The sequence below is a fragment of the Pygocentrus nattereri genome, chromosome 14 (genome assembly GCF_015220715.1).
Source record: "Pygocentrus nattereri isolate fPygNat1 chromosome 14, fPygNat1.pri, whole genome shotgun sequence".
In the NCBI taxonomy this organism is placed as follows: domain Eukaryota; kingdom Metazoa; phylum Chordata; class Actinopteri; order Characiformes; family Serrasalmidae; genus Pygocentrus; species Pygocentrus nattereri.
The window spans coordinates 14,479,147-14,504,895 of NC_051224.1; the positions used below are offsets into that span (position 1 = coordinate 14,479,147).

The 25,749-nt window shown below is 38.5% G+C and overlaps 1 protein-coding gene across 2 annotated transcripts; it reads right to left on the reverse strand.

The window, feature by feature from the left end:
• Positions 1–921: 921 nt before the first annotated feature.
• eftud2 (elongation factor Tu GTP binding domain containing 2) lies at positions 922–19,818 on the reverse strand. 2 transcript variants are annotated; one of them, XM_017686652.2, is made up of 28 exons: positions 19,696–19,818; positions 18,368–18,516; positions 18,010–18,175; positions 17,324–17,402; positions 17,150–17,225; positions 16,929–16,994; positions 16,482–16,517; positions 16,290–16,380; positions 16,086–16,168; positions 15,163–15,329; positions 14,882–15,006; positions 13,949–14,012; positions 13,762–13,852; positions 13,490–13,625; positions 12,940–13,067; positions 12,648–12,841; positions 12,440–12,551; positions 12,217–12,357; positions 10,831–10,932; positions 10,639–10,721; positions 10,369–10,455; positions 9,565–9,691; positions 6,260–6,347; positions 4,822–4,940; positions 3,954–4,048; positions 3,470–3,623; positions 2,091–2,198; positions 922–1,483 (listed from the first exon to the last, which is right to left on the reverse strand). In XM_017686652.2, the coding sequence occupies exons 2-28, from the start codon at positions 18,467–18,469 to the stop codon at positions 1,388–1,390; spliced, it is 2,916 nt and encodes a 971-aa protein (XP_017542141.1). In that variant the 5' UTR covers positions 18,470–18,516; positions 19,696–19,818; the 3' UTR covers positions 922–1,387. The 2 variants fall into 2 exon arrangements, with proteins under 2 accessions (XP_017542141.1, XP_017542134.1); XM_017686645.2 differs by having other exon boundaries at positions 19,690–19,816.
• Between the last annotated feature and the right edge of the window lie 5,931 nt (positions 19,819–25,749).

Sequence of the window (25,749 nt, forward strand, 5' to 3'; positions counted from 1 at the left end):
CCACCAGTTTCTCACCCCAACATCTCTTACGTGATAGGCTCAAAACATATCACCACACCATTTGATCTCACTTTTACGCTGTTGTTTCCTACACATTCTGAAGACTTGGGCTCGTTATGAATAATTTGCCATGACAGCGAGGCCCGTCTTGAGGCTAATAATGAAAATCAATGAGACAAGTTTTTACACAAAAACACTCCTAGCATGTATCCGAATGGACAGTGTGCATAACACACAAACAGCCTTAAAAGTCTCCCAGTTAAGTTTCTGCATTTTGTATGTGCATTTAAATAAGCATTCATGCTAACATCGTAATTTAATGTGATCCCTTATGATTATTAGTTTGTAGTTTAGCCAGCTCCTCCGGCATTAAATAGTGTTTGCAGTTTAGTAACTTTTTGTGAAGCAATTCCCATCCACATTAGAAAATTATTAAAGGTCAGCTTTCTGGAGAAGGATTCAGTCAGGTTCAGACCAAAGCACAATGGGGAATGGCTAATAGTGATTCTATAAAGAAAATTCCTTTCCATCCAGGCTTCAATCTGGGTCTGGGAAAATTTTATGATATGGTACATTTGATCCCAAGAACACCATAACCGTAGTGAAATGCAGAGTTGGGAGCATCATTATTTAGGGTTGCTTCTCTACAAACAGCACAGATGCATTACACCTCAATGCTACAAGAAGCTAATTACTTCTGACTGTACATGTCTTGAAGCTGTAATTGCCAATGACGGTTAATGTTATTAATTTGTGGTGTCTGAATATTTAGTTTATATTTGACATTTTTTCTGTAAGTCACCAGACACTGTATCTGTAAATTCAAAGTGGATATATGCACTGGAAGAACATTATATAACAACAAAAATTGCCAGAATTCATTTCCAATCAAAGCACATCCTAAAAATAATTCATAACACATTTCTAGGCAGAATTGTTTTATTTTAACCCATACAAACATCACATCAATTCTACAAAAGATTTCTGCCTGCTTTTTTCTCATCATTTTACTGTACAAAAACCTTCTTGCTCTCATATATAAAAATAAACACACCTGTCAGTGGAAAGGTTGTGTGAGGCATTCAAAGAGACAGGAAGATTTCTTCCATACAAAAGGTCAGCAAGACAGGTGAGGGGAAAGCTGTTGATAACAGTAATTGGACAGAATGACACCTCCCTCTGTGCGTGTGTTCTGAAATGGAGTACTGCGACAACTGAAGATGGGTTAAAAAGAGGATCTCTGTACCGCCTGGAAATCCCCCAAAAGTTGACACTGGGGAATGGCATAATCAAACAGCAGCTGGGGCAAAATCCCCGGACATGGCTGGACTGCTGCCGATACGAAGCAGTTGGGGGTATGCAAGGCCAATAATTTGGACAGTCGTTTTCACATAGGATAGTTAAGCACCACATCCTGCTTGGCCAACTCCAACAACATAGGATCATCAAAGAACTTACTGATACTGACATCCTCACTCAGACCCTATGGAGAAAGTACAGAAGAAGAGAAAGAGAAAGAGAGCAGGAGATAGATGTATTAATGGTGTTCTGAAGGAAAACACTGTGGGGGGTTATCACAGCAGAAGTTGTCTAAACATGTTCAACTTTTAACCAAGCCTCTTACCATGGACAGACAAGCTAAAATCAAAACGTCAAAAATGTTACATTTAAAATCTTCACAGATTTGTTCTGTGCGTACATGATATCACCTCCTCAAACAAGCTGTCCAGGGCCTTTAGAAGAAAACAGTCCTACATCATCACAGATCCACCACCATATTTCACATTGAGGATGAGGTACTTTTCTGCATGGCTATCGTTCTGTCTACACCAAAGCCACCTCTGGTGTTTTTTGCCAAAAACCTCTATTTTGGTCTCATCTGATCACAGAACACGTTCCCACTAAAAGTTCCACCACTGCAGTATTCTCTAGTATTTCTCACAGTGATAGATGATATATATAGATTTTATATATTATTTATGTATGTATGTGTATGTGTGTATCTATCTATCCGTGTGTGTGTGGCCTGGTTATATTTGGCACTCTTGGCATAATGGCCTTGGACAAAGAGTGGGGATTGTGTGTCTGACCTTGCGTCTGCGGGTCTTGATCATGAACTCTCTGGCGAGGTGAGGGGCAGGCTGAGGCTCCAATGGACGAATCACAATGCTCTTATCCAGAGGATCACCAGGAACAATCTGGAAAAGAAAGCGTGCAAAAGAGAAAATAAGAAAAAACAGAACTCAGCAAAAATGACAACTTGATGCCGAAAAGGTTTAACCTCAAACATTTTGAAGGAAAAAAACTTTAACTCCACGTGACAGACACACAAATCATGCGAAAAGATGAGCTGCTGACTTAATACTTCATAACCAACCATCAAATACATCATAATAATCACACAACCACTGTCAAACACACAGCAGCACATTTAACATCAGTGTATGTGTGAAAAATATGCCGACTCATTTTTTAATCTGACACATGAATCTTGGATTACTTCTGGAACACAGCTTATGTTCTGCAGTGATTTAAATAATTGCCATCCACTATCACAGCACTCCTGTCTACGTTTCTCCATTTCTTATACAGACATTGTACTTACATTAGTTATAATTGAGATCTGGGTAAAATAGCTTTCGACTGTGTTTTTTTTTCTTTCAAAACTGTTCATTCAAAACTGCTTACGTCTTCAAAAAGTGACATGCCTGTTTCAGTCCTTTATTTAAGTGACTTTACATACACAACCCTTTATTTGATACACAAATGCTGTCTATTTTAGGGCTTCTTTTCTACCTCCAGACTACTCCCTGACCATGGCCACAATAATTTATTATTATTAAAATTGTTGGGTCAGCATGTTCTGAAATAAAACTACTTCTCAAGGTTAGAAGGTCACAACATGAATAATTGAGTAAACCATTTTCATAGTTTTCCCTAAATGGGGGAGTACAGCTTTGGAGAAACTACATTTGAAACTAGGGATACACCAATATTTCAGGTACCAGTGGCATATCTGGTGTTTGGTGAAAAACAAAAATAACTCAAAATTTTGGTACAAAAAGCAAAACATTTGCTAGATCTACAATGTGTCAAAATGTAACCCTTAACAAATAACTGAAATTGCACTGAAAGAAAAAAAAAAAAAAAAAAAAGAGACATTGAGTGAAGAGTGAGAGTCTTTCACTCTCATGTGCTGATCACCAGAACAGATAGTCATTTGGTTTATATGGTTCTGAAAATCATTACTATAAAAACATGTGTTTATTATATCCTGCTGAGATTTATGGCTGTTTCTTCTTTAAATGAGAAATACATCCTTGCTGGAGAAACGTCAGGCAGCTAATAGATTGTAGACTTAATAGGCAGGGAACTGACAAACCAAGGCTTCAATAAAGTGGAGCTCAAATTAGGGGAAGATGGTGTGCTTGTTAACAAGTTAAAGTAAAGTTGTTTGTTGTGTGTCTACCTGCCAGTGGTGGAACACGCTGAGGGCGAAAGCCTGCCCCTGCGTATGTGTGCGGAGATCTGTCTCAAACCCAAAAGAGTCAATTGCAGGGATGAAAGCTTTGATGGTGTATAGAGGTGAGCCTGGGATTGGTGCATCCTGTGTCACATGACCTCTGAAAAACAATCATTACATCCATCAGAGTGATGAAGCACAGCTCTTATTAAGAGTAATTACTGTAAAATAGAGTTTATTAAGAAAGTGCTGCTAAGGTTTAGTGACATAAGCAATACTTTATGTCTGCAGTCGTGTGAGTGACAGCTGGCGGAGTCAGCAGGACCTTAATTCCCCCAGATGTTAGTGTGACTGTTTGTGTGTGTGTGTGTGTGTGTGTGTGTGTGTGTGCGTGTGTGGTAGCAGACACAAAGTCAGCAGCATTCTAATTCTGTTGAGTGAGTGTGTGTGTGCGTGTGTGTGGGGAAAGGGAGGGAGTGGATTGTATTACCTTCTGCGTGCCAGTACAGTATAGACAGCAGATACACAGTCAGCAGGAGCTTGAACCTCCACAAAGTAATAGGGCTCCATCAACCTGGGCGTGGCCTACAAGCAGCCAATCATACCAAAGAGGAGTGGATTGGCATGCAAGAGAGAACAAAAAAAAGACCTCGAGATCATCAATCAAGGTATTGATCAGAAAGGGAACCGTTCCAACACGACTAATGGAAACAGTGATGACTATGCAGGAGGAATGAAAGAGAGACAAAGACAGAAACAAAGACTTTACTGTAGGGAACGTTTCATTAAGCTACAAGATATCTAATTAATCCTTTCATAACAACTGATACAGACCTGCATAAACATTTATATACCGTAATCTCAAAAGTTTGCATTCGCAAACTTTGATGTCAAATTGTCATAACAGTTATGTCAGGTGACATTTAGTTTTCTCTGATATTGCTTTGTCTCCAGATACTTTCTATGAAATGACAAGACTTTGTAGCTCAGTGTATGTTATAGTGAAATACTGCTGATAATATGGCATGACTTTCCAAGTCAGGCTGGGTGAACAAAAGTGAAGACTTCCTGTGGCCCTTTTAAGCTATATACCTCATCAACAGAATCCTGTCACTGTAGCATACACTGAGCTACAAAGTAAGCTGTTATAATGTGGCGTCATTTCATCCAAAAACATGGCATGAAGACATATGGGTTATGTCAACCTTACATTAAAGTTGACAAATGCAGCCTTAAATGATAGACAACACCTGTTAAGCCCTACAAGATTTATATCAGTTGTGATGAGCGTACGTAGTTGTTGGGTAGCTGTTATGCAAATTGACCTACAGTAAAGTGTTACTGAAAAAAACACTCACCATGAGGAAAGCTGAATAGACAACTCTTCTTGCAGTGGGAATGACCTGTCCTCCTCCTCTGTGTAACGGCTCCTGGGCTATTACTGCATCCAGAATCTTAAACTTCACATTACGGATGGCTACAGCAAACAGAAGGAATACCAATAACTTTAGAAGAACTGCTTTCTGCAAGTTGTCTAAGCTTTCAAGTAGAGATTTTATTACTTAAGAATACAAAATGTGACAGCTATAGATCCCTATTTTTCAATACGAAGGCCATTATCTTGAAGAAGGTCAGGTTTTTATTATGGGAGTTTACACAAAACATCTATTGTTTTTGCTTATATGTAGTGCCGGGGGTAATTCATGAAACTGAACATGATCATGATATTTTATAAATGCTGTATATCATATTAGATGATGTTTAAGCATACATTTATAAAATCAATGAAAGTTAGTAAGTGCTTCCTGAAGAACTCAAAACCTGCCAGAAAGCAGTGTATAGTAAGGAAACTTGCTATTTATTTAATTTTCATTTATTTTGAGGTTCTTCCAAAACAATTTGAAGCGTCTAGCAGCAACTGAGACGTGCATTTCAAGTAACCTGTTAAAACAGTCCATTATAAATACACTATAACATTGGAATCATATTGTAAGTAATCGGTTCAATGTTTAGATTTGGCTGATATTTCAAACGAATTTAAATGGATGTATTTAATGCACTCCAGAAGAGCAGAAGGTTTAGGTCATGCTGAATTAATGGGCTAAAATAAAATAAAATAAAATAAAATATTTGTATTTGTAACCCTATAGAAATAAATGTTAATTTATCTGTAAGTCTCATCCACATAGATGTACTCCTAGCTTTGTGTGTTGGCCGAGAAGTACATGAAAAATATCAGATGTTACCAGCGGCAACCAATTCCCATATTGGTTTATTTTGACCATCATGAATAACATTGCTGTGAGACAGCAATATCATTCTCTCAGTACTTTCACCCAAAGAAAGCTTTAAACAAGAGTCATACTTTTCTACTTTTTAAAGCCTGACCCACCATGTGAGCTTTTTTAAATCTTTTATATATTTGAATGATGCATAATCAGGCTGATCAGGCATGTCTTTGGTTAAGGATTAACAAATAGAACATGAAAAAGAATCTTCTAAAAATTAAAAAAATGTAAAATTCATCTTAGGAACAAAATTAAATCAAATCATTGGGTGATTTAACATTTTTAAATGTTTGACAGGAAAGAGAGTTCCTAACACATTGTCATAGCTTTGTTATAATACTGACATTACATAAAATCCTGACTGTTAACATGCATAGAGCATGGGGAAATAAAGAGTATTGCTCATGGCTGAATTAGTGTTACCATTAATCTGGCCGCTGCTCCAAGAACAGTTCTCTGTATGACAATACATTTGGTTAATAAACAGATTCAAGTAACTGTATCTTACGTTCATCACATAGTGGGCCTTCCCTAGTTCCCCACTGGAAGCCCTGTACGATGCTGTCCTTCACCGAGCCAAGGAGAGCTTTGTCCACCTACACACAAACAGAAGTCTTATCAATTACTAAACAAAGCAGTAACTGTAGAGCATTAATTCAGCTGTCTGTTTGTCCTTACTAATCTCTCCTCTCATCAGCCTGATTTTACCCATACAACAGTGTTCAGTGCAGCAAATGGCCTGCTTTTATCTGATCAGTTTTCCTCTGGGCAAGACTGCTTTTGCTTCATGATGGCTGCGCGTGCACAGGCTTTCAATTTGCAGCCACTATAGTACACAGACTGAGAATGAACACTGACGTGTTTGTGTTTTAGTAACTGCTGTTGGTAAACGCAGACACAAACCCTGGGGAGACAGTGGCACAATTTCAGCAACTCCCAGTTATTAGCTTTACACTGGGTTAAGAGAGGTCTGCATCTGCTCACAGAAACAAAAACTAAATCTGGCATGCACAAGTCAATACCTTTTCACACCTCCTCTGTTAAACATGTACAGCAACACTAAAATCGAAACCATGCCACATAAAAACACAATCACAGACCAAAAGTTCAAGCGAGCACATACTTTTGTTTATTTTTTTATTGAGTTACTTTTGCTTGTCTAGGTGCCACCATTGTGCAAAACATGAGTTAAGTTCAGTCACAGCCAAGCTACAGAGAAAGAAGCAGAGGACTAAGGAGGACTAAGGACTTTTGGAGGAAGGTGCTCAGATATGCCTGTATAGGACCACCCTAGAAGTGGCTTGGCAGTTACTGTGCTCTTCCTGGACTTGGTACCAAGCTCAGAATACACAATGCCATTTCTATACAGTACTGTGCGAATGTTTTAGGCATCTAAGCAAATTTTTAAACAATTTACGTCAGCAGTGAGTTTATCACAATATACATTAGAATAGTTATATTCATAATTCAAATAAACATAAAAACAATAAAAAGTAGCAAGAATTTCTTGGGTCCATATTTTTCCTTGACACCTTCACAACCACCACAGAGACTTGTTAATATCATCAATTACATCATGAGCACAATTTACTGAAGCACTGATTGGTCAAACCAGGAGTTGCTTTTTAACTACACTGCTCAAAAAAATAAAGGGAACACTGAAATAACACATCCTAGATCTGAATGAATGAAATATTCTCATTGAATACTTTGTTCTGTACAAAGTGGAATGTGCTGACAACAAAATCACACAAAAATCATCAATGGAAATCAAATTTATTAACCAACGGAGGCCTGGATTTGGAGTCACACACAAAATTAAAGTGGAAAAATACACTACAGGCTAATCCAACTTTGATGTAATGTCCTTAAAACAAGTAAAAATGAAGCTCAGTATTGTGTGTGGCCTCCATGTGCCTGTATGACCTCCCTACAATGCCTGGTCATGCTCCTGATGAGGCGGCGGATGGTCTCCTGAGTGATCTCCTCCCAGACCTGGACTAAAGCATCCGCCAACTCCTGGACAGTCTGTGGTGCAACGTGGCGTTGGTGGATGGAGCGAGACAATGTCCCAGATGTGCTCAATCGGATTCAGGTCTGGGGAACGGGCGGGCCAGTCCATAGCTTCAATGCCTTCATCTTGCAGGAACTGCTGACACACTCCAGCCACATGAGGTGTAGCATTGTCCTGCATTAGGAGGAACCCAGGGCCAACCGCACCAGCATATGGTCTCACAAGGGGTCTGAGGATCTCATCTCGGTACCTAATGGCAGTCAGACTACCTCTGGCGAGCACATGGAGGGCTGTGCGGCCCTCCAAAGAAATGCCACCCCACACCATTACTGACCCACTGCCAAACCGGTCAGGCTGAAGGATGTTGCAGGCAGCAGATCGCTCTCCACGGCGTCTCCAGACTCTGTCACATCTGTCACATGTGCTCAGTGTGAACCTGCTTTCATCTGTGAAGAGCACAATTTGCCAATCCTGGTGTTCTCTGGCAAATGCCAAGCATCCTGCACGGTGTTGGGCTGTGAGCAGAACCCCCATCTGTGGATGTCAGGCCCTCATACCATCCTCATGGAGTCGGTTTCTAACCGTTTGTGCAGACACATGCACATTTGTGGCCTGCTGGAGGTCATTTTGCAGGGCTCTGGCAGTGCTCCTCCTGTGCCTCCTTGCACTAAGGTGGAGGTAGCGGTCCTGCTGCTGGATTGTTGCCCTCCTACGGCCTCCTCCACGTCTCCTGGTAGCGCCTCCAGCCTCTGGACACTACGCTGACAGACACAGCAAATCTTCTTGCCACAGCTCGCATGGATGTGCCATCCTGGATGAGCTGCACTACCTGAGCCATTTGTGTGGGTTGTAGAGTCCGTCTCATGCTACCACGAGTGTGAAAGCACCACCAACATTCAAAAGTGACCAAAATATCAGCCAGAAAGCAGAAAGGTACTGAGAAGTGGTCTGTGGTCCCCACCTGCAGAACCACTCCTTTATTGAGTGTGTCTTGCTAATTGCCAATAATTTCCACCTGTTGTCTATTCCATTTGCACAACGGCATGTGAAATTGATTGTCAGTGTTGCTTCCTAAGTGGACAGTTTGATTTCACAGAAGTTTGATTTACTTGGAGTTATATTGTGTTGTTTAAGTGTTCCCTTTATTTTTTTGAGCTATATATATATATATATATATATATATATATATATATATATATATATATATATATATATATATATATATATATATATATATATATAAATTTTCTATAATTTTTGTTTATTCAAATATTAACACAACTCAGCAAATAAACACATACTACACAAATAAATGGATTTTGAAAATGTGTCTTGGGTGCCTAAGACTTTCACACAGTACTGTATATTAACCCGTTAACTCTATTTTTGCCTAAAACAGTATACCCAAGACAAAAGAAGCACTATTCCCACATACTTTGGGCTACAGTCATGATCTTGGCCTCATTTGTAAGGTAACAATGTACTTTTTCCTACAACTGTCAGAATAATTGTATAAATTACTGGCACAGTTTATTTCCACCTGACTGACTCTAAACTGATCTCTGATTGGAAATGTGTCCTTACCTGCATAGTGATCTAGACAAGATCAATAAGTACTCTTTTTAAAGTTAATTGCTGGTGAAATATATTGCAGTTAGGCTACAACTTTTGTGGCTCGGTGAACAGATGTCTGAGTACTAATTAGAAAATTCAGTACCAATATAACAAGCAAGTACTCAAGCATTCAAATTATTAGAATCAACCCAAACATTTACATTTTATAAATTATGCATTTATACCTCTGAGGGCAGCGTATCGTCTACTAAGATGTTGGGCCCAGTGGTGTCGGGTCCAAAAGCCCAGATTGAACGAGCAGCGAGCAAATCCCAGTCGTACTTAGTCTGGAAAAACTCTCCCAGCTTCTTCCTAAAAACAGAGAGAGAACAACAGTTGACAGATACTAAGTGCATTAAATGATGTGTGAACTTTGTTGCTGGCTAGACTGAGCTACAGATGCTGGCCTTTTCAACTCCAGATGGCCTCACAGCTGAGACACATATAGACACATACGCATTCTGCATTTCTAAGTACTTGAAATGTCAAGGTCAAGAGGAATATCAAACAGAATGTGAGATTACACAGAAAAGTGCTTATATTTAAAATTAATGTGAACTGGAAGCATAACATGCTCCTTCTGCATTGTGGCATATAAGCTTTTGTCCCAACAACAGTGTATCTTCAAAATGGTAACTTTAAAGGAGAAGGGAATATACTTTATATAAAAATATACTTTACTTTTAATGTTTTAATATAAATCAATGGAACCAGACATTTTTCCAGGTAATTTTGGGCCATTTCTTTTAGTCCAGTCATCATGAAATTTACACACAATTTAAAGACCAAAAGGCACGCACACGCACACGCACACGCACACACACACACACACACACACAGTGATGTGACCAAAATGTTTTGACCAAGATGTTTTACTAACAAGGCAACAAAAGAGATCTATTTTTTTTTGGTGGGGGGCATGTGTGACCTTGCATGTGTGCATTTTTAAGAAGAATTGAACTAATTTTGATAAAAGCTGTCCCTGTTACCTATTCCATGTAATCTGCACCACCTCGTTCTCAATGTCCTCAGCAAGCCCTTTCTCCAGAGGCTCAGCAATCATGGTAATCTTGTTTCTGTCAATCAACATAAGGATATTAGCAAGTGTATAACAAGATAAAGATACAAGCTAAAATAAAAACATGCCAATATAACATTTCATGAGGTTGTATTTCAACATAAATCACCATCACACTTAAATGCCAGAAGGAATGCTTAATTAATTCTGATTGGCTTCTGCATGTAAAAAAGTTATTTACTTTTTATTCGGAGTTTCAGCAAAACACTTGAGGGAAGATGTTTCCACAACTGTCTCACAAAAGGTCACTACTGGATCAGCCACCTGGGATGAAACGTAAAAGAGTAATTTAATAAGGACAGAATAGTGATGAGCAAAGTAAAGGACATATCAGGGAAAGCTAAAAAGAAAGAAAAAGTGTAGGAAGCAATACCTTGATATCAATCTCTGAATACATCTTCCTCAAATCATGCATCACACAGTCCAGGTACAGCTCACCTGTGCCTAGAATAACGTGTTCACCAGATTCCTCCACCTGTACAATGCACACATTTTGTGGGTTCAGTTCATAGAGAAAATATCTGAGGCTGAGCATGACTGTACCATGCAGGGAAGCATTTGTCTAAATTTATGGTATCTTCATGATCATTTCATGTTTGAGGTGGAAATGAGCTTTTAAAAGAAACATGAAACCTGTTTTCTGCCTTCCACCCAATGACCACCGGGACAGCACCCCGCCGTGACCCAGAAAGATAAGCAAGCTTCACCTCTCAATTTAATAGTTGTTACTGCAAACATGCATTCGTGAGCTCCTTCTGGTAACTTGTATGCTAACAGTGCCCCTTGCAGGAGGAACTTTAGACTGCAACATGAGCTCTAAATGAATGATTTCCAAAGCCATACGCATGTGCTTTACATAACAAAAAACAAGGTGTTTTCTGGCGTTATAACAGAATTACTTTGGAATTCAGCTATAGAAGAAGAGAAGACAAAGCAAATCTTTCTGAGATGGTATGCAATATGAGCTGAGACGGCTGGGAATTTACCATTGCGTAACAGCTTTTTAAGGCCCTACAATAATGTTAAACAGCAGAAGTTAATAAAACAATGGTGTGTGCATATTAGTTAACATCATTAACCAGGCTGCTTAAAGATAAATCATTCCTCTCTAATGCTCTGTCTGTTCTCTTTACTAACACAGTGTTTGTCACCTTTAAAGCATTGATTTACTTTTCAATTATTGACGACATCCAATTAAATGATCCTAGCACCAAGCACTACTTCACATCACATCGCACGTGACACTAAGAGGCAGAAAGAAGCTGGTTTTTGGTAAACACAAGCAATGTTAGCAAGTGCCTTGAAGCAAAGTAACACCACATTTCTTCATTAAAATAAATTCCAGTTCCAATAAAAATAGATTCCTTTCTAATGTTAATGTTGCAAGTTTTTCCTGTCTCAGTTTTGTTTGAGTACATTTTGTGCCAGGGCTGTACACTTTCTAGCATTTGTGCAAACAGTCTCAAAAATACAGTATGACAGACATGCACGTGTAGCTACTGACATTAGTGTTCCATATGTGATCAGTAGTAGGTTTGAGTGCCAAGCTAAGTCTAGAGACACTGTGGTGGGGAAACACATCATCTATTACACAAAGTCTTTTAGTAAACCTCAACACCAGCAATGCAGGTATGGCAGAACTAAAATTTGTCATTGAGCTGAATGTTTTTTAAATCCTAAATGCAAAACAATCATACTGGACTGTCCTCCATCAATGTTTGTATTTATCAGCTGACTTTAAAATGAACAGGTGTTTTACCTTGGTTGTGAGGGAGGGGTAACTTTTGTTGACCTTCCTGAGGCCATCCAACATCTTGGGTAGTTCAGAAGGGTTGACAGGCTCCACAGCAATCTTGATCACTGAGGCAGTGTTAAACTTCAGCGGCCTGAAGATCTGAGCCTGGACAGACAGGTGTTAGGTGTAAGTGTTTTCAGTGTCCTTTCCATTTTATGACATTGCATAATAAATTTGTCTCACACACCTCTTCCGTGCCCCGGGGCTCTGTGATGGTGGCTGTTTTGACAATAGGCTGGTCACACCCTTCAATTAGCACCCAGTTACCAGCAGGAACACGATTCACTTCAATCTGGTACCTATGCATACACACACAGTGGTTGATTCTGCCCATCAGATAAACTGGAAGAGTAAATTTCAAGAATGTTAAAGATAAATGTTAAAGAAATGTTTACCTGGCTACAGATATCCACAGGCGACCAACAGTGCACACCTGTGAGTCCTCCTCGTCCTCCAGAGTATAGTTCTCTCCCAAAACCTTGACTGGCTGGCCAGCCTGAAGAGTTCCACTCAGAACCCGCCCAAAAGCGTGGAACTGAACTCCATCATCTGTGCTGTACATCTTAGTGGTGTGACACATCAGGGGACCCTGACAGAGAGACAGATTTCATAAGGTTGTCATGAACTAATATATAACATATATAATATATATAAGTATCAACATGAAACATACAGTAAGATACTTACATCAGGATCACATTCAGCCATGGCCTCCCCGAGGTCTGAGTCCAGTCCTCCCGTGTAGCTGTGTTCAATCTTTGCTCTGGCGCCACTGTGAGGAGAGGGGATTTGCTGCACGCACATGTCCACAAAACCTTTGGAGATTCATATGTTATTGCTCAGAAATATACACACAATTTTATTATTACGATAACCATGTTAATCTAACACAAACATACTCATATACATACATACATATATGTTGTAGGAACAAATCCTTGTATCTCCAAAATTATAACTTTACAGGAGAAGAAAAAGCCTGCTTTAATTTTAATGCAAAATTAAAAATACAAATTAAATTTCGGAATAAAATACATTTTTATCCCATTATCTAATTATATACTACAGATGCCTTGATTACCTAATTAAGCAAGTAATGCTAATGTATGTAGCAGGTATGTACTGGTATGGGAATTGTGGGCCAATACCAATTTCCAATATTTTTAAAGAACATATCTGCCAATGCCAACACTTAAATTAAAATCATGAGTTTGGGCATCTGTACACACATACAGACCTGTGAACTCTCCAAAGAAGCGGTTGCACACAAGGCGCAGAAGAGGCCTAATGTTGAGTTTGAGCTCCTCCTTGGTCAAGTGGATTCCCAGCTCATCCAGCACTCGCGGCAATGATGTGTCCACATCACCGACCACCTACAGAGGGAGATCATTTTTAATGATCATTTATAAAGTTTCTGTAATGAATTCAGGACAAATGGCTTTGAGTTACATAACATCACTGTGAAAAACTAGTACAAATAGAGCGACACTGTGAGTGAGTGGGACTCACCTGCGAGAGAATTTTGTAAAGCGGCTCCAGAACGAACTCCACAAAACTGCGCTGCGAGTTGCTGTTGGGGGCTTTCTTCGTGAACTTCCTCCTGAGTGAGAGAGAACACAACCAATCTATTTAGACAAATAGGCCAAAGCATGTGCTAATATGCTGCCCACATTAAATCACTGGCAAAATGGCTCACGTTTTGGGGTTAAAGTAGATGTCTCCCCATAGTCTCTTTGCGAACTCATTGTAGTTTATGTCACCTGAAACATCAAAACATCAGAATATAAACTACAGGTCAAACAATTAAGGATTGCATATGGTATTAAGTACATTGTCAATTATTAAAATCAGTATTTAAACGTGATTTCTTTCTGACAAAAATTGTAAGTGTGAGTTTTGAACATCTCTGATGCAACGATGGCTGGGAAAAACAGCTCTTGTTCCATTCCCTGCCCATAGTCTTACCTGCTTGGTCAAAATAAGTATCAAGTGTTGAGAACTAGTAATCAAAACTTCACTAGCCCATCTCAATGTCCTGCCCACAACATAATGGTTTGGTTGAAACCTCGACTATGTGTTGAGTGAAACCACTCATTGCCACTATGTTTGTGAGGGATGCGGATATAGATCATTGCATGTATTTACAAAAATTAATTATAAATATATAATAGTGCAATGAACACCCAAGTAATGATTTCAGTATTCAAATACCACCACCTTGAACGGTCAAACGTATACTCAAGTACCCGTGCACATTCCTAATTTTTGCACCTGTATAGTAATTTTGAATATGCTTACCTTTTACCATGATCTGTTTGGTGGATTTCTTACTTTTAGAATAAAAGCTTGTGTTTGCTTTGCAACTTACATATAAACACTTGAATAATAATAATGGCAAACATTATATAAGCTTTATTGGCAAGCTACATACATGTAGGTTTTGTGCAGGACCTGCAGTTTTTCACACTATATATTTAAAAGCCCCACATATTTATTATCAGTGTCCTTATCTATTACTAAGCCCTAGTAGCCCGAGAGAGAGAATGCATATTAGTCGACCCCTAATATAAACCACTGCCAGGCAAGCAAATACAGGAAAGCATGTGTGGGGGGTGCGTGTGTGTTTTACCATAGGTATCAGCGTAGATTTTTGCAAAAGACCCAAGTGTAAAGCAGATGCTGTACTGTGGTGAAGCAAAACACACATTGCCCAACAAAGGAGACACTACCAGAGACTCATCAGTTGAATATGTGCTGAGAGAGAGAGAGAGAGAGAGAGAGAGAGAGAGAGAGAGAGAGAGAGAGAGAGATCAAAAGATTTATTTACTATAATAAACTGTTTATTATATTTAAGCCTAATTTTCTTAATGGCTTCAAGTAAAGCAAGAATGGCAATATAGGATGGAGTACCTCAGCATGCCATTGACTTCATCCACTATGTGACGCAGTTTGTAGTAAGCATCAGTAGGGGGCAGCTTAAGCTCCAAGATCAGTCGGTCCACTTTGTTAATGCAGATGGTTATCGCTAATCGCTCCTGCACTGCATGCTTAATCAACCGTTCTGTGTTCAACATAACCTACACATAAATGCACATCAATTAACACTTCATATAAGGAATATTTCAATCCATATTACTTTATGAACAAGTCACAACCCAGGGCTCACATTTAGTAAAGTCATTTGCATACATCAGTCTTAAAGGCACAGTAACAAAAAAAAAATCTAATTCTAACAGACAAAGAAAGAAATGGTCATGTATAAATGATTTACTGTTTTGGTTGCAAAAACCCAAACAAATGTAAAAAAGGGACTTGTTAAGCTGTTATAGGGGACCTCAGGGGAAAAAAAAATGTAGGATATGAGCCCTTTAAATACTTCATATAATATACATATTTTCTGGTAGCTCTGGCTGGAAAATAACTTTCCCTTCATATGTCAGAAAACTGCCAACTGCCAAGATTACAGATAATCTTTATCAAGCAATACAGCCAATTTGACTATTTAGCCATTTGGAAAAAGGTGACGCTGTCATATCACACATCTTGCAGAGGTAGTATGTGTGAAACAGGTCACAATGAGTTAAAAAATTAAGCAATGACCATTGAATAGTACACTGAATATACACTTATCAATAAACACTCAAATTTGAATAAATATGTATAAATATTTACTGACCTTGAGTCAATTTACTGACTCAATTTTAACTAAAACTGTATATTGTGCATTAACTGGTTGAGTGACAGATGCTGCCCTACACATAACAGATCACACAGCCAAAACACGACAATGAAACTGTGAGGTTAGTGAGACACAGCACTAGTTAGAAACACACCCCCTCTGCAGCGTCTATGAACAGCACAATCCCGTCTGAGATGCGCATCCCTGCAGTGACCTCATCAGAGAAATTCACATGACCTGTGGAGAGCAGTTCAGAAGAGAAACCTGAGACACTCTTCCAGAACATTATGTGTTCCTTTATGCTACTTTAGTGGCAAATGGTTACCATCCTGGCTTGCATGTGACTATGTTTTTATACCTGGAGTGTCCATAATGTTGAACAGGTATGATTTCCCTTTTGAGTCAGGCAGCACCATTGTCACTGGTGTGCTCTTAATACCAACTCCTCTCTGTAGGAAAGAAAACACATGCAATTTGTAACATTTCAATTTTTGGACATGTTCAAAATGCAGTGCACCAAAATATTACCTTCTAAATAATCATTTCCTACCTCTTGTTCAGTGAAAAGGATGTCCGTGTAGCGCAGCTGAAAAACAAATTACACTACCAAGTGAGTCACAGATAAGCTGTCTAGCCATACCAAAAAAAAGAAGGTAGTCACACAGCAAACCAGCCACTAAGAAGAATAAGTGTAAAAGTCAGCCCATCCTTTATTTTTTTAATTCCCAGTCAAAATGGCAGTATATTTAATAAGAACAATTTATTCATTTTTCAGCATTAGGAAAAAAAGATATGCATACAACTAAAACACAATAACAAAATATTTTTCTTTGTGTCTACCCATTACCTTAATTACAGCTTCTATTCTTTGCAGGAGACTTAATCTAGTACTCAATGGCCATTTTGACTGAAAATTAAATAAAAGAAGGGTGAACTTTTTGTTCTACAGCACTGTAATTATACTGTAATTTGCTCTTGCATGTTTCTATACACTTACATCAGCATCATCTCTCTTTCGGATTTCTGGATGAGTTTGTTCAATCAAGCAGTCAACAAAGCATGTCTGTGGAGAACAAATGATATGCACAAAACTGAACTGCTTGAAAATAGAAATAAATATTTTTCATAATTTATTACATATTTTATATACAAAACAACAATCAGTACACACAAGCATGACATATTATTAATATTGTTTAGGATTTCTATGTATCTGACCTTGCCATGATGCAAGTGCCCACACAGAGTAACATTTCGAATCAGCTCTGAACTGTCCATCAAATCAGCAAGGAACCTATGGAGAAAAGCAGAGATGGTCCAAACTTGTACATCAGTCACTCACTTTCTACAGACACACACAGAATCAGATGTATAGCATATAAGCAGACTCACTCCATGTCATAAACTGTTGCTGGCAACTCCTGCTCCATTAGAGTGAACTGCTTTGTTTTGACAGGTTTTATAATAGGCTCTGCAGGACACACAGACAATAGGGAGGGAGGGCGAGAGAGAGAGAGAGAATTATTCATTTTATTTTTCAACATGTCAGTCCCCAACAGGCTTAATTGACTTAATTTATTAAGTATGAGGTCAGTAAAGAGAAATTCCACCATTTTCCCAAAATGATTGTACAATCAAATTTGTACAAACAAAGTCATTTAGAGTGATTTGATGTGAAATGCTCCATTCTAGACAAAATAACCAAGCGCTCACTGGTAGTATAAGAACCTGACATCTTAAACCTATCAAGTTAGTATATTACAGTATTTTATGAATATTATAATATCATATGAATACACTGCCTTTTGCACCCCCCCTTCAAAAAAGACACAATGAATCATTTTAAATTAAAACATGCTGAATTACTTTGCATACATCTCAATCACTGAATTATGTAGAAGTTAAAAAACAAATGGGTGGATTCCTTATTTACCCTTTAACTCTATAGTGCTATGGCCTTTCACACTACAATCATCAGATGTATATTTCTGATATTTGATGACATTTAACATTTTAAGTAAATTCATTAGTTGGTCAGGAGGTCTGAATAATCCTTAAGAACTAAAGTGGGCTTTTACCAGTCAGGGGCTGTGTGTCTTCTTCTTGTACAATGGTTTCCACTTCAGGCCCATAGACTTCCTCTGCAGTAGGATAGTACTTTTTATCCTCATGTAGTACCACCTCCATTCCACCACCATCCTCATCCCCCTCAACCTGGTCTTCATCATCATCATCATCATCAGCCTGTAAGGACCACAGACATTCCACTTAATAAACATTCATAGAAAAGTTTGATATCACGTTGAAATAGCAAACAGAATTATGCATGCATGCACAAAAAACTGTAATAAAAAGACTTGTCTACACCCTAAAAAACACCCCAAAATAAACTTGCATACTTATTATGAAGCACAGAGGTTTCTGTAAGTTGTTTACCTCATCTGCATCTCTCTCGTCTGCATCCACATCTTCATCTTCATCGGAGTCCAACTCCGGCCCGATGTAGTTACCAAACTCATCATACAGATCTGCCTCCATGGTGTAAAGGTCTTGTAAGGTGCGGTGTCAAAAACACCTCTGGCAGCCTGATAACAGTTGGAATGACATTGATTTGTAAGACCTCTCAAAATGCAAGCAACCAAAATTGTCCAAAATAATCCAAATGATTATGCGACTGTCTAAATGGAGAAAGCAAGTACCTTTTATGTGTCAATACTGGATATGTTTGTTAAAAAAAATGAGGACTACAAGTGCAAGACATTGTAAGACTGCCCACAGTTCACTATGAAATAAACCAACCATTTTTTCTTTAGAAATAAACGCTACTATTTTGTTACTCCATTTGAATGAATGTTTTGGGAGTTGATTACATCACTGCAATTTTTTATATAGTTCATATATATATATATATATATATATATATATATATATATATATATATATATATATATATATATATATAAAAACACTTGGGGCAGAATGATATGTTATCATATTTTTTTTAAAAGCATCATGAATACCATCAGTGCTTCTACAGCCCTGAACATAGGTATCATAAAAAAAGATTTGCTGACCAATTGTAGAGAACCTGTAAATGTGTGATCGCATGACACTTCAAAACGTTTTCATGACATCGGAAAAGGTCACGATTCGTATTTTTTTCTAACATCTGATAAATTGAAAAAGACTAAATAGGGTCGCATTTCAAAAATACTGTCAAAAACTATGAATGCATCAATTAATATTCAATATTTCACACACTAAATCCAATGAAAGGGCCAATGAGACTCCTCTGATAATTAGTCAAGGAATTGGGATTTTTTTAACATATAACTAACAATATCCTCGACATGCTCATAAAAGCATATTGTGGCACATATGACGATAAGCACTGTTAGACTGCCCAGCCCTGCTCTGCCATCGCCCAGCGCACAGGCGGAGGTTTAGGCAGTCCATGTTCTCTCACGAGCACACACAACACAAGTGCGCCCTCACTCCAATGGCTCCAACCGCACAGCTACAACCCGAATACCTGAACAAAGACAACCCGAACACGTCCAGTAAGAGTGTCTTATTAACCTCAGCGCTACGTGCGGAATGAACTGATGGGTTTAGCTGAACAGCTCAGCTAAGCTAAGCTAAGCTAAGCTAACGTTCATGCGCAGAAGAATGAATGGAACTCCGCTCAGTTTCACAGATAACCTGGACCTTCATGCGTTTTTATTACTTAGAAGTGCACAGCAATAAACATACTTCACCTGTACCTGACGGAAACTCCGGCTTTATATCTGAAACAATGAAGAACTCCTGGAGTTTTTCTTTTATTTCCTCGCACTGTTTCCAGGCTGCACACCGCCAGGTCCTCACACAACCAAAACGTAAGTCGGACGTTGTTGACGTTACGGCCGAGGTAGCCTCTCCCTATGCCTGATTTAAAAACCTCTATTCGTATACTATCCACTTTTCCTACCTTTTTAATTGTGCAGACCTGCACAATTAATTCGAACTGCTCAAAATGTTGTTGAATTATGTGCATAATATGTGTTTTTGACATTTACAATGCTGTATTTTATTCCTAATAACCACTTATACAGTGACAGAATAAGCGTAGGATACAGTAAAACTCATGCACACATCAAACTGAATTTCTTTGTATAATATCAGCAGAGAAGAGACAAACAAAGAAAAAAGTGTACCGTTTGAGTTTGAAATAAAAAAAGCTTTAACACAACGATGGATTTACAACATTTCTTGTTTTGTTGCAGGCGGTGAATTTATTAATGTAGATATGTAGCTATGCAGATCTGTGTGTAAGGTCGTACGTGAAGGCATTTTTCTGGCCAATTTCCTCTTATGTACATAAAATTTAGCCATTATTATGATCAAGTTTATTATAAAGCTCTCACTGGTGTTAAATAAAGGGTCATCAAAAAGTAATGAATCATAGTGTCTTTTAAGGAGAAGGAGATTTTACCAATCGTTAAAAATACTTAGAAATATAAATGTTCAGTTGATTATGTACCCCTTAAAAATACACAAGTCACTCAAAATTAACAGGGTAGCATCTAGGCAATATTTTATAAAGCAATTCTTTCATTTTGTTATTAAAACGTACTGGGGAGAGACAAAATTTAAACAGCTGTGTTTTTCTATGTTGAGCTGATCACTTAAAGGCGTATTACAGGTACTACTCTGATCACTTAAAGGTGTGTTACAGGTACTACTCTGATCACTTAAAGGCATGTTACAGGTACTACTCTGATCACTTAAAGGCGTGTTACAGGTACTACTCTGATCACTTAAAGTCGTGTTACAGGTACTACTCTGACCACTTAAAGGCGTGTTACAGGTACTACTCTGATCACTTAAAGGCGTATTACAGGTACTACTCTGATCACTTAAAGGTGTGTTACAGGTACTACTCTGATCACTTAAAGGCGTATAACAGGTGCTACTCTGATCACTTAAAGGCGTGTTACAGGTACTACTCTGATCACTTAAAGGCGTATAACAGGTACTACTCTGATCACTTAAAGGTGTGTTACAGGTGCTACTCTGATCACTTAAAGGCGTGTTACAGGTACTACTCTGATCACTTAAAGGCGTATAACAGGTACTACTCTGATCACTTAAAGTCGTGTTACAGGTACTACTCTGACCACTTAAAGGCGTGTTACAGGTACTACTCTGATCACTTAAAGGCGTATAACAGGTGCTACTCTGATCACTTAAAGGCGTGTTACAGGTACTACTCTGATCACTTAAAGGCGTATAACAGGTACTACTCTGATCACTTAAAGGCGTATAACAGGTACTACTCTGATCACTTAAAGGTGTGTTACAGGTACTACTCTGACCACTTAAAGGTGTGTTACAGGTACTACTCTGACCACTTAAAGGCGTGTTACAGGTACTACTCTGACCACTTAAAGGCGTGTTACAGGTACTACTCTGACCACTTAAAGGCGTGTTACAGGTACTACTCTGACCACTTAAAGGCGTGTTACAGGTACTACTCTGATCACTTAAAGGCGTGTTACAGGTACTACTCTGATCACTTAAAGGTGTATTACAGGTACTACTCTGATCACTTAAAGGCGTATTACAGGTACTACTCTGATCACTTAAAGGTGTATTACAGGTACTACTCTGATCACTTAAAGGTGTATTACAGGTACTACTCTGATCACTTAAAGGCGTGTTACAGGCACTACTCTGATCACTTAAAGGCGTGTTACAGGTACTACTCTGATCACTTTAAGGTGTATTACAGGTATTACCATCAGGCGTGCAGATGAACAGTTGCTCAGCTAAAATAAGTTGTAGTAGCTTGAGCTGCCTCATAGTGGCGCCATAACCACAATTCTGCCGTTGAACTGTGTCTCCTACACGTGTGTGCGCGCACACACACACACACAGGCCTAAAATACTGTATGGTTTTATCGTTCCTATTTTAAGGCAAGGCTGAAACTGCACTTGCTGGTTATTTCAGTTTATGAGTCAATGCCAGCTGAGCATTTATCATATCTTGAAACACATTTTTACCTTACTGTACAACACTATTTATAAAATGAAAGGGCCTAACCTACACTTTTTTAGTTTTTTTCTTCCCGTGGTCAATTTACAACGTTTGTGTGGTTTTATATACAAAAAAAAAAAAAAAAAAAAAAACCAATTGTAATTGTAATTACAATGTCATTTTAAGCTTTAGAATTAAACAAGCTGTAAGTGTTACTGTGCCTAAAAACATATTTACACAGGTGTAGATTTAATAGGGTGGCGGGTAAAATCATATCTTTCAAAGAACAGGTTAGGTGCAGTCGTGGGCTGGAGGTTAGGGATCTGGCCCTGTGACCAGAAGGTTGCTGGTTCGATCCCCAGGGCCGACAGTCCATGACTGAGGTGTCCTTGAGCAAGACACCTAACCCCCAACTGCTCCCCGGGTGCCGTGGATAGGGCTGCCCACCGCTCCGGGCAAGTGTGTGCCCACTGCCCCCTAGTGTGTGTGTGTTCACTAGTGTGTATGTGGTGTTTCACTTCACGGATGGGTTAAATGCGGAGGTGGAATTTCCCCGGTTGTGGGATCAAAAAAGTATCACTTATTTTTTATTATTTTTTTTTATTTTAAACAAAAAGGATATTCGGTTTGAATCCGCCCTGCGATGGACTGGCGACCTGTCCAGGGTATATCCTGCCTTCTGTCTGATGACCGCTGGGATAGGCACCAGCACTCCCTGGCGACCCTGAGGGAGAAGCGGCTTAGAAAATGGATGGATGGATGGATGGATGGTTTGAATCCATATTTTCTGTCACGTCTTTCCATCCCTGTGCGCAGACTCATGGGAGAAGCAGTCCATATACAGTGAGCATCTATCATTGTCTTTTACTGTAGCAGACTGAGCAGCTGCATTTTTCTAATGTTCAGGACAGTGTGTGATGTTTAAAAGTGAACCAAAGCAAGCTACCTGTGATAATGTAAGACACTGCCTGCTTATCTACTGCAGGCTGTAGGCCTCTCGTGGATTACAATTTTGTTAAACCTATAAAATATCTCCTACCTTGAAGAGCCTCCTTCTTTGTCTGCACAATATGTAAATATGTTTGAAATGAAATTTCAGGTGATGAAAAATGATAAATGGCTGTATTTCTAAAAAAAGAAAAGAAAAAAGATAGGAAGAAATAAAATGTGTTCACAAATGTCTCTCATGAAAGCAAATAAAAAAACTCCATTAAACATTTCTATGTATTGGCATTTATGGCTAAAAAAAACATGCATCTGTAAATTTACAACCTACAATAGTGAGCATAAAGAGTAGCAGCATTGTGCAAATAAGACCAATATGCAACTAGAACACACAGTGAATGTGTAAAATAGGAAAGAGTGTATTTTCTTCTAAACAGTATTTTTGTATTAATATTGCATTAATACTAATTATAATTTAAAAATAAATAAATAAATTCATTAATCTTCTAAACCATGCTGAAGCCTATCCCAGTGTTAACTGGGCGGAAGGCAGGAAACACTCTGTACGGGTCACTAGTTCATTGCAGGGCAGACACACAGGCAGACATTGACATTTATATCCAATTTAGCATCCTCAGTTCATGTAACTGCCTGTCTTTGGACTGTGGCAGGAAACCGTAGCACTCAGAGGAAACCCAAGTAGGAAAGGCCTTGGTCATCTGGCCGGGGAATCAAACCCAGGCCCTTCTTGCTGTGCTGTGTACCCACTGTGCCACTGTACCACCCAAATAAACAAATCAATCAGCCAATCAATCAATCAACAGAAAACCACCTAACCCACTTAACCCAACACCATCCACCCCATGACCACAGCCACACCTGATCCGGCCGAGCCTGGCTCAGTCTGACCTGCTGAAATCTCATAATTAGAATTACAGCCCTGTAATTATGATACAGTATCAGTTTCACAGACCTTATAATAGAGCATGGACATTTTAGATGAAGTTCTTCAGCTCGGCCTAATGAGCACCCAGCAAACTTAGCATATTAAGAGCATGTGCACTAACAAATACAAGCATTAGACACTGCCTCAACTGAGATTTTGAAATGGTGACCTCAAGAACCCTTTGAAGAGCATTTCAATTTTTTTATTGAAACCTAAAATCAATAGACTTTAAAGCCCCTCTTCTGAGAGAAAAATGAATTTGATCTTTAAAGAGCGTGTGCGTTTGAGAGAGAGAGAGAGAGAGAGAGAGAGAGAGAGATCAAAACAGGAGTCAAACTATTTCACTGGCATGTTTCACACACACACACACACACACACACACACACACACACACACACACACACACACACACACACACACACATATATATATATATATATATATATATATATATGTCTTTTTATATATATAAAGACTTTGAATGGATATCTGCATGAAGCAGTGTGGGGCACATAGACTGTTCTAATTAACATGAGAGCAGAGAAAAGCATGAGATAAGACATGGAAACAGTCAGACGTCAACAAACTGAAACATAGACAGTGACAGGCAGATAGAGGAACAGATGCACAAGCAGACAGAAGGGGTTGAGCTGCCTCATGAGGAATAAAATTTAATCATTGTACGTCACTAACTATGTTTCTATGATGGAGGAAATCTGGACTGCTTAACCCTTGTGACCCCTGTTCAGGTCTGTGGGACTCTTTTAAAATGTTTACCAAATAAAAAATGATGCTATTTATTATTATTTCAACCTCATATTCCTTCGCCTTTTCTCATGGTTTCATACCATTTACCCCCTACACATTTATATTACACATGTGGTGTTGGGGTGAACCTGCAGGGAATAAAAGTGTGGAGGTGCTATGTCCCTTCACTCTGTTCTCCTCCTACATGGCCTGCTGTTAGTGTGTGTGTGCCTCCATGTATATGAGAAAATGAGAAAAAAAGTGCATAAACTGTAAGACAAGAACCGTTTAATCCTCTTAGAAGAGGTTTATCTCAGAATGTATCATAGTAATTGCAATGGTTTGCTAGCAAAACATAAGGCCAAAACTTGAAGTTGGAAAAGAAAACCATTAAAAAAGCACTAAGCTTTCTATGTATATGTTTTATGTAATATAAGAGTGTTATATCTCTAGCAAACCTTATGGCTTATCTATCCCACCTGGAGAAAAGACAGAATAACCTAATAACTATGGAAACTGCAGTATTATGCAATATGATTAAAGATTATTGTTATAATAATCAGTAGAGGACCGGAGGCTGAGCACGTACCCTTTTACTGAGTCTAATGTGTCTAATTATCTATCATCACAATATAATAAAATACACATATGACATAAAATGTATATCTTACTTGGATAATAATATGCATCAGAAATACTGCTGAGCACATCGTGTATATCATTATTGTAATTGTCATTGTATTATCAGCCTTTACATTCTTTACTGTGTGCTGTGAGCACCCACAGTTCCAGACAAAGCAAGGCCTTCATCTGATTTAGCAGATATGGATCATTATGAACAAAATAATGCAGGTCAGTGTTTCGTTATGTCATCAGTTTCACCAGAGCATTGTAATATATTGCAAGGCATATCACAATTGCAATATTATCACAGTGTAGTATTTTGTATGTATTGTGCAGCCCTAATGAGTATTATTGGAATACAGTCACTGTATTGATTAAACAACTGACATAATTACCTCTCTAGACACATATATTCCTATTACTAACACATTACTTAGCTGTTTGAGAGTAGCTTCACTACATTTCTTCCTTGTTGACTCTTTTTTCCAGATATCATCATATATATCAGTCACTTATAGCATCCAAAGTGCACCTTTT